Source organism: Trachurus japonicus, chromosome 6, assembly GCF_045865225.1.
Source record: "Trachurus japonicus isolate A0001 chromosome 6, Traja_1.0".
NCBI lineage: Eukaryota > Metazoa > Chordata > Actinopteri > Carangiformes > Carangidae > Trachurus > Trachurus japonicus.
Genome location: NC_140912.1, coordinates 31,066,776 through 31,076,755, shown reverse-complemented (window position 1 = coordinate 31,076,755; position 9,980 = coordinate 31,066,776). Strand labels below are relative to the sequence as shown.

The window sequence follows — 9,980 nt, the reverse complement described above, 5'->3', positions numbered from 1 at the left end:
TGTCGCCAATTCCCCTTTTCCTCCAAACCATGCGTACGCATGGCTCAGAGTTTGCTTAGAGCTGCGCACATTCTCCCGTCAAGTTTGTTTTTTATAGATCACAACCGTGGCGTGAAAAGTCATGTACGCCACTTTCAGCCCTGTTTTGTGCGTACGCAACGGTTATAAATGAGACCCCAGATCTGATGTCATTAATGCATTATTCACCTGAGACAGATGCTAATACCAGGTGTGATCAGGTGTGAGCAGGGCCATAGAAAATGTTCCAGCTCCTCCTCCTCTATCAGACAATAGGGACTTTAAGCAATGGCGGATTTTGCCACGGCTACGGCAGCCGGAAATAGATCTTTGCTCCGCTGATCGAGACTGAAGCCGTTGTGCCAGCGTTGCCTGCCGTCGCCGGCTGATCTACCACGGCAAATCAAGCGTTCTCACATTGTTACTACAACGCGTGTCTCAGGCGAGTGACTTAAATGGTTTTCGTTGTATTTCGTTGTATTTCTGAAATTAAATGTTCTACGGTTGACAGTGACACACTAACCCAGGGGTTTTCAAAGTGTGAGAGAGTGAGCCCCCCTTAACGAAAAATAAACAGCTGTGCGCCCCCCCCCCCCCCCCCCCCCAAAAAAAAAGAGCCTATCAGTTACTATGACCAAAACAATATTTGATTCGTTAAACATAAATTGGTCTGACCTGTAGGATTTGTTTGATTTAGCCTACAATCTTATTTCTCAGCATATAGGCCTATTAATTATCACGACAACATTAAGCACTGCAAGCCTAAACATTGATACAGGACTCTGTAAGGGCCCATTCACATGGAGCGTCTTTTGCGCGAGTGTTTCCATTGTTTTCAATGTAACCGAAGCGAAGCGACGCCGACGCGCCGCGCACGCCTTTTTTTCCGTGTGCGTCCGAGGCGCACCGAGATGAAAATATCTCAACTTTTTCGAATGCCGCAAGTGCACCGCGTGTCATGTGATCAGAATCAGCTGCATGGACCTGCTTCACCAGCAGCAACAAGCAGCCCGGCTCTCAGTGCTTGCTGCTTTGAGCAGCTCCCTCTCGGCGAGCGGCAGCTCAGTTCTCCCCCGGTCCAGCCCGGATCTCTACTCCATAGCTGCCGTAGCAGCAGTGTGATACCAGTACATTTAACCGCATTTTTAACTTTTATTACACACACGGTAGGGAGTTCACGTCTCGCCTGCCTCCCTCCTCTCCACACGGCGGTGAGTGAGGGATTCACGGTGCTTGAAATCTGATCAGCTCTGTGTTTACTCAATTCCTGGTTAAATGACAGAAGCACACCACTAAATGTAAGAATGTGACAGGCGCTTTTGGTTGCTTAGTAACGGCAGACGCGACCATAGACGCGAGCTCAGAAGCGCTTTGAAAAACGCATGCAAAACGCTCCAGTTGGCGTTTTGCACGAGTTTTCGGGCGCTCCATGTGAATGGGGCCTAACACTGCTCTGTAACACAACTCATCACACATTCATGCTCTCCCTGTGTGATCATCTAGGAAGCAGACAGTCTGAGGTTGAAGTTTAGGTGTGACAGGTCTCTGTACGTCTTGACCACATGTCAGATGTTCAGCTGTAGTAGAGGAGAACTCAGCTGTTTTCAGCTCCGCCGCACATAGCGGGTTTTTTTTAGGGGCTCCGGTATATTGCGGCTTTATGCGGGAGGACACGGCGCGGTCGCTTTGAGCTGCATTCATATGAAGTTAGACCTGACGCTGTGCAGCACACCTGACGCAGGACAGGGCATTTTGACAGGTCTGCGCTCACATCAGCTGTGTTTATTTACCCTCACCCTGTCACGTGAGCGATCAGCTGTTTGATCTGACAGCTACCGCAGCCGCAGCATCTTGCTTAATGACTACTACGGATTTGACGGCTACGGCACCAGCGTCAGGAGAGATTTATTTCCTGCTGCCGTAGCCGTGGCAAAATCTGCCGTTGCTTAAAGTCCCTAGTGTGTGTGGCTGCAGCAGCCTCTCCATACCTGAGAGTCTCCAGTTTCCAGTCTGGATCCTCCAGTCCAGCAGACAGCAGCTTCACTCCTGAGGCTCCTGGATGGTTGTAGCTCAGGTCCAGCTCTCTCAGATGGGAGGGATTGGAGCTCAGAGCTGAGGCCAGAGAAGCACAGCCTTCCTCTGTGACCAGACATCCTGACAGACTGAACACACACAACAACACACAGGAAATCACTGTCAACACCTGGAAATGTGTTCAAGTGTCATCAGATAAACAGATTGATGGATCCTCACCTGAGAGTCTCCAGTTTTAAGTGTGGACTCTTCAGTCCACCAGACAGCAGCTTCACTCCTGAGTCCTGCAGGTTGTTGTTACTCAGGTTCAGGTGTCTCAGATGGAAGGGGTTGGAGCTCAGAGCTGAGGCCAGAGAAGCACAGCCTTCCTCTGTGACCAGACATCCTGACAGACTGAACACACACAACAACACACAGGAAATCACTGTCAACACCTGGAAGTGTGTTCAAGTGTCATCAGAAAAAACAGCTTGATGGATCCTCACCTGAGAGTCTCCAGTCTACAGTGTGGACTCTCCAGTCCACCAGACAGCAGCTTCACTCCTGAGTCCTTCAGTTCATTGTTACTCAGGTCCAGGTGTCTCAGACTAGAGGACTGGGAGCTGAGGACTGAGGACAGAGCTTCACAGCTTCTCTCTGAGAGGTTACAGCTGCTCAGTCTGAGGAGATGATCGTGAAAAAAATTATTCATTCATTCATTTTCTATACCGCTTATCCTGCACTAGGGTCACGGGTGAGCTGGAGCCTATCTCAGCTGACTTTTGGGCGAGAGGCGGGGTACATCCTGGACAGGTCGCCAGTCTATCTATATGAAAAAAATTATGATGAAGATAATGTATTCTGTGGGTAACAGGGGCGGGACTAGATAAGATAGATAGATAGATTCTCCCACTTTCCCTTTCGGCCATGTGTATTGTATTATTGGACTAAGAGTATGTGTGATGATGATGATCTAATTTGGACATGCCCGAAATAAACAAGCAAATAAATGAGGAATTAAAGAAGAAAGAGATTTATTTTCTGTCCTCTTGAAAAGAAAGAAGTGTTTTTATACAATGATGAATAAATCCAACTATCTCTACACTTACAGAGCTTTGTTAGAGGCTTTGACCACTGGCAGCAGCCTCAGAAGAGCCTCCTCTGAAGCAGAGTATTTCTTCAGATCAAACTCATCCAGGTTTTGTCCTGATGACAGTAAGATGAAGACCAGAGCCGACCATTGAGCAGGAGACAGTTTATCTGTGGAGAGACGTCCTGATCTCAGGGCCTGTTGGATCTCCTCCACAAGAGAACGATCATTCAGTTCATTCAGACAGTGGAACAGATTGATGCTTTTCTCTGCAGAGGGAGTCTCTTTAATCGTCTTCTTGATGTACTGAACTGCTTTCTTACAGGACCGTAAGTCACTTCCTGTCTGAGTCATGAGGAGAGTCTGATTGGTCTTCAGTGAAAGACCCAGGAGGAAGCGGAGGAACAAGTCCAGGTGTCCATTTGGACTCTGTAAGGCCTCGTCCACAGCACTCTGGTAGAAAGATGTAAATGTGTCTCTAAACCAACGAGATGTTGTTTGTTGTTGTGACATCAGGTTGAGTCCAGAGTTGATGAAAGTCAGATGGACATGAAGAGCAGCCAGAAACTCCTGAACACTCAGATGGACGAAGCAGAACACCTTGTCCTGGTACAGGCCGCTCTCCTCTTTAAAGATCTGTGTGAACACTCCTGAGTACACTGAGGCTGCTCTGATATCGATGCCACACTCTGTCAGGTCTGATTCATAGAAGATCAGGTTTCCTTTCTGCAGCTGCTCAAAAGCCAGTTTTCCCAGAGACTCAATCATCTTCCTGCTCTCTGGACTCCAGTGTGGATCTGTCTCAGCTCCTCCATCATACTTGACCATCTTCAGTTTTAGATAAACCACCAGGAAGTGGATGTACATCTCAGTCAGGGTCTTGGGCAGCTCTCCTCCCTCTCTGGTCTTCAACAGCTCCTCCAGAACTGTAGCAGTGATCCAGCAGAAGACTGGGATGTGGCACATGATGTGGAGGCTTCGTGATGTCTTGATGTGGGAGATGATCTCTCTGGCCTGCTCCTCATCTCTGAACCTCTTCCTGAAGTACTCCTCCTTCTGTGGGTCTGTGAACCCTCTGACCTCTGTCACCATGTCAACACACTCAGGAGGAATCTGATTGGCTGCTGCAGGCCGTGTGGTTATCCAGAGGCGAGCAGAGGGAAGCAGTTTCCCCCTGATGAGGTTGGTCAGCAGCACGTTCACTGAGGTGGATTCTGTCACATCAGTCAGGATCTCATTGTTGTGGAAGTCCAGAGGAAGTCGGCACTCGTCCAGACCGTCAAAGATGAAGACGACCTGGAACTGATCAAAGCTGCAGATTCCTGCTTCTTTGGTTTCAGAGAAGAAGTGATGAACAAGTTCCACCAAGCTGAACCTTTTCTCTTTCAGCACATTCAGCTCTCTGAAAGTGAAGGGGAATGTGAAGTATATGTCCTGGTTGGTTTTATCTTCAGCCCAGTCCAGAGTGAACTTCTGTGTTAAGACTGTTTTCCCAATGCCAGCCACTCCCTTTGTCATCACTGTTCTGATTGGTCGGTCTCTTCCAGGTGGGGCTTTAAAGATGTCTTCTTGTCTGATGGTTGTTTCTGGTCTGTCTGGTTTCCTGGACGCTGTTTCAATCTGTCTGACCTCATGTTCAGCATTGACCCCTCCAGCCCCTCCCTCAGTGATGTAGAGCTCTGTGTAGATCTGGTTCAGAAGGGTTTGGTTTCCTGCTTTAGAGATCCCCTCAAACACACAGTGGAACTTCTTCTTCAGGTCAGATTTGAGTTTACGTCGACAAACTGGAGCAAAATGTTCTGAATGAAAACACAAGAAATCAGACCAATTACAGTTTTAACATGATAATTCCTCTAAATAACAATTATATGAACATGTTTCCCTCCATGTGTTGATGTCAGTGAACGTCTCATTTGTCCATCATGTTGAATCTTTTATTTACAGAAATCCTCTTACTGCTCTGCAGACGCTCAGCCAGCTCCTCCTGCTTCCTGCCCCTCAGGAGCTTCACTGTGATCTTCACTAACGCCTCTCTGATGCTCCTCTGCTCTTCATCCTCACCGTCCACCACCTCCTCATCCTCCCTCTGACTCCCTGAGCATTCTGGGTAATCTGGACCCAGAAACTTGTGGATCTTCTTCAGCTCGTTCTTGACTAAAGTGACCATGTTCTCCTCCAGCAGCTGGAACAGAAACTCTATGAGTGACAGCAACCAACTAAAACCTGACAGACTGACAATCCACTGGTGTCAAAGTGCAGCATGGAGATGATTGTGAACACAACAGATGTAACAGCAGCTGTTGGACATGTACCCACCATAAACATGGAGTCCAGGTGTGTTTGGTGCTGCTGGGCAGACTGACCACTGGGAACCTCTGAGCTCTCCTGGTCCACTCTGTGGAGGAATCAGTGTCAAGTGAACATCAGTACAGAGAGATAATACAAGATGGACTTTATATGTCCCCTGAGGACGTTCACAACAGAGACACTTTGATTTCAGACCTGGTCCAACAACACGTCGTACAAACTGGTTCATTTCTACAATAACCTGAATCTGACTGTCAGTTACAGCTTACATCTGATCAGTTGATCCACGTCTGCCTTTAAATGTAATAATCTGGTCCTTTGAATCGTTGCTCTTTAAAGACAGACAGCTGGGTTCAGGAGAGTCTGGTCTCTGCTGCTGGATCCTGAAACAACAACACAACTGATTTTAAATAGCTTTAGGATTTCAAAAATAAGAAAATTAAAACAGAAAAAAGATGAGGGTTTGGAGTCAGATAATGATGGAAGCAACACAGTCTTTTTACCGTGCGCCAGACATTGTAATTTACTTTCAAGTTTTCAAGTAAACATTATAAAATCAAAGTAAAGTCGTCATGTCTTGTTGCTCGCGTAACAAAATGGTGTTTGTGGACTGAGTTAATGTTTCTAACCTACTTTGAACGGAATAATTAATTTTTGTCAATAGACAACAAGAGAAGTGACAATGTCCCTTTAAATAGTTTTAGATTTTCAAAAAAGTAGGAATATGAACCGTAATAAAAAACCATGCTTGATTTGTTTTCTTATTCCTGAAGATAAAAGCTGTAAACAATGGTGATGATGGATTTTTCCACCTCAGAAAATGCCATTTATCTTTTTGACTCTACGGGAAGAATGTTCAACAGAGACTCAAAAGGCGGGGGAGGGGGGGGGGGGGGGGGGGGGGGGGGGGGTGGGCTGACACGCAGGATACGGCCACTCAACACGGGTGCATGGGGCGGGTGTTCTACCAACTGAGCTAAACACTGCCCCTGATGAAAGATTTTTTCACCCCAGAAAATATAATTTTTTCAATCTCTTTGTTCTTTGATTGAGTTGAAGTTTCTAACATACTTTGAATTAAATTATTGATTTTTGTGAATAGACAACAAGAGAAGTGACACAGTGTCCCTTTAAATAATTGTAGGTTTCCAAAAAAAAGGTAAAAGAACATGAACACAAAAAAACATGAAGCTTAATAAAAATCAATGCTTGATTTGTTTCCTTATTCCCGTAGATAGAAGCCGTAAACAATGATGATGAAGGATTTTTTCACCTCAGAAAATGTCATTTATCTCTTTGTTTTGTTCTGTAGATGAGTTGACGTTTCTATCTTTACCTGAGTTTTGCTTGTTTTCTCTCTCAGTATTTATGGACGTTTGTTCGTCTGCTCCTGTAAAAAGCAGCTGCTGAGATTCTGCTTCAGCTCCTGTAACTGATCTGATCCTCTGTCTCTGCTCTCTGTGTCTGACGTCACTCTGAACTCACTAGAAATCACTGATCGGCCCCTCGCCCTGTTGCATACCTCAAAGCTGCCACCAGGAGGCGACTTGATGCAGCCAACATCACCATGTTCCTTCTACCAGGTGGAAACAAGACCATGAACATTTAGAGCAAATGAAAAGATGATTTTAACCCAGTGGTTACTTCCTGTTTTAAGAAGAAGGTGCTGACATACTTCCTGTTGCTACTGGGCTGCACTGTGAGAATTACTGAATATTAACATGTGGATGTTCAAGCAGGGACTCTTTACTGCAGCTGGACAATGTCAATGTGTGTCTGAGTTATAACTCACGATTTTATGGAGAATCATTGAAATCTGACTCCACAGGAAGAACGTTCAACAGAGACTCAAAAGCTTTGAAATTCATTTTTGTCTTACATCTGATCAGCTGATCCACGTCCTCCTTTAAATTTAATAATCTGGTCCTTTGAGTCGTTGCTCTTTAAAGACAGACAGCTGGGTTCAGGAGAGTCTGGTCTCTGCTGCTGGATCCTGAAACAACAACACAACTGATAAATCTGCATGTTGGAGAAAAACTGATATAAAATATCTTGTTTGGGGGGGGGGGGGTTGCCTTTCATTGACAGGACAGTTGGGGGGGGGGGGTGACACGCAGGATAGGGTAGGGTCGCCTGCAGTGAGGACCACAGCCTCAACACACATGGGGCGGGTGCTCTACCAACTGAGCTAAACACCACCCCGATGAAAAATATCTTCAATCTTTTAATAAACACAACAACTGACTTTTAGAGAAGTTTTGAAATTTTGTTTTGTCTTACATCTCTGATCCACGTCCTCCTTTAAATTTAATGAATCTGTCCAATGAGTCGTCACTCTCGTCACTCTCTGAAGACAGACAGCTGGGTTCAGGAGAGTCTGGGCTCTGCTGCTGGATCCTGAAACAACAACATAACTGATAAATGTGCATTTGAGAAAAACTGATGAAAAATATCTTCAGTCTTTTAATAAACACAACAACTGACTTTCAAAGAGAAAAGTCTGACTGTTTTAATTCTGACCTTTGACCTCTGGTCTGGCCCTGATGTCCCCCACACAGAGTGGTTTTAGAGGGAGGGGCTCCCTCCTCTCTGTCCTCACACTGATCCATGCTGCTGAGGTCACATCCACATCAGCTCACACACACTTTGTAGCTTCACCTGCAGAGGAAACACACATCATTCATGTGCACAGCAGCTCATGTCCATCATGTCTCCAGCTGCTCCTCCACTGATTGGCTCTTCTTCTCTGCTTCATATCAGTGTCAGCTGAATGCAGTCACACAGCAGTGAGGAAGAGGAAGCTGCCATCAGCTGCTGTACTTCTACTATCAGTCCACTAGATGGCGTCATGAAGCTGCAGTGAAGTGAAGAGCAGCCCAGCAACATGATCCATGGACGACTGTTTCCATCCACTGACACACAAGGACTGAGATCCACTGAGTTGATGTGACACAGTCTCTGTGTGGACAGCGTCCCTGTAGAAAACCACTGGATGGCTCATCTCCACCTCCTCCACAGGCTGATTCAGGCGGTAAAGCTGCCTCCAGTCATCAATAACAGAACGAGGTCCTCTATTACTGCCAGTAATACTAATTATTGATCATTTACACACCTACTACAAACTTTCATTTTAATCTTAAAGGGATAGTTCACCCTAGAATGATATTTCGCTCATTATCTACTCACCCTCATGTTGACTAAGGGCTGGAAGAATTTTCAGAGTCCACCGTCCCTTCTCTGAGTTACAGGGGGTCTTGGCGTAGCAGTGCATGTCCATATAACGGTTGCAAAGGGACACCAGAGCTCTTCGTAAAAAAACACACACAAAAAAACATCCAAATACCTCCATGATGCTCGTATGTAATGTCCGTCTTGTGCTGAAGCCCCAAATTGCGTAATTGTCCCGAAAAAAATTAAATAAGTCTATATTTTAAGCTTGTTTGTAGCGGAAGCTTCTCAAAGCTCCTCTTCCTGGTCCGTCCAAATCTCGCGTGATTTGCGCCGGCGTCAGTGCGGTTACTGCGAATCACGCGAGATTTGGACGGACCAGGAAGAGGAGCTTTGAGAAGCTTCCGCTACAAACAAGCTTAAAATACAGACTTATTTAATTTTTTTCGGGACAATTACGCAATTTGGGGCTTCAGCACAAGACGGACATTACATACGAGCATCATGGAGGTATTTGGATGTTTTTTTGTGTGTGTTTTTTTACGAAGAGCTCTGGTGTCCCTTTGCAACCGTTATATGGACATGCATTGCTATGCCAAGACCCCCTGTAACTCAGAGAAGGGATGGTGGACTCTGAAAATTCTTCCAGCCCTTAGTCAACATGAGGGTGAGTAGATAATGAGCGAAATATCATTCTAGGGTGAACTATCCCTTTAATTAATTAATATTAATCTGTCATTACGAATCATCATCCTACCGTGGTATGTTTTTACCCATCTGTGGTTTTAATCTGAAATGGAACCAAATTCAGCTAAAGGTGCAGCCTGGGGTTTTTTGTACTCACTGGGAAACTGAATGTCATATGGGCCGACTAAAAGTAACAAAATAAACCACTAGACAATGCATTTGCTGAGAAAATAATCTGCGACACAACCGCTGGTTCAAAATTGAAAGTAAACTTTAAACAGGAAGTGGGGGAGGGGAGGGACATGAGTCAGTGGAGCTTAAATACAAGTTTGATGTGAAACAGTTATTTATTTATGTTTTAAATAAAGTAGCCTAATGAATTTAGAAGCACATGTTTTGTTTTTTTTCTTTTCTTAAATCGTGGTATTGAATAAGTATTGAGAATCGTGGAAATTTACAAGTATTGGTATCTGGTATTGGGACTCAAATTGAGAGAGTTTCAAATTACAAGTATCTGGGCATTTGGTTAGATGACTAATTGTCTTTTAAAACTCACATTTCCGAACTTACCAAGAAACTTAAGGGGAAATTACCTTTCTTTTATTGTAATAGAGCTTGTCTGACATTAAAATGTAGAAAAGAACTTGTTCAGGCCATTTTCTTATCATATATATAAATAATATACTGTATATATTAT

At 45.0% G+C, this 9,980-nt stretch overlaps 1 protein-coding gene across 1 annotated transcript in view; it reads right to left on the bottom strand.

Moving 5' to 3' along the window:
* Positions 1–1,754: 1,754 nt before the first annotated feature.
* Positions 1,755–9,980, bottom strand: part of LOC146986424 (protein NLRC3-like) — a 478,141-nt gene continuing 469,915 nt past the window's right edge. The window contains exon 10 of the mRNA XM_085780211.1: positions 1,755–2,180. Coding sequence (XP_085636337.1) covers positions 1,913–2,180 — 268 coding nt within the window. The 3' untranslated portion in view covers positions 1,755–1,912. The remainder of the gene's footprint in view (positions 2,181–9,980) is intronic.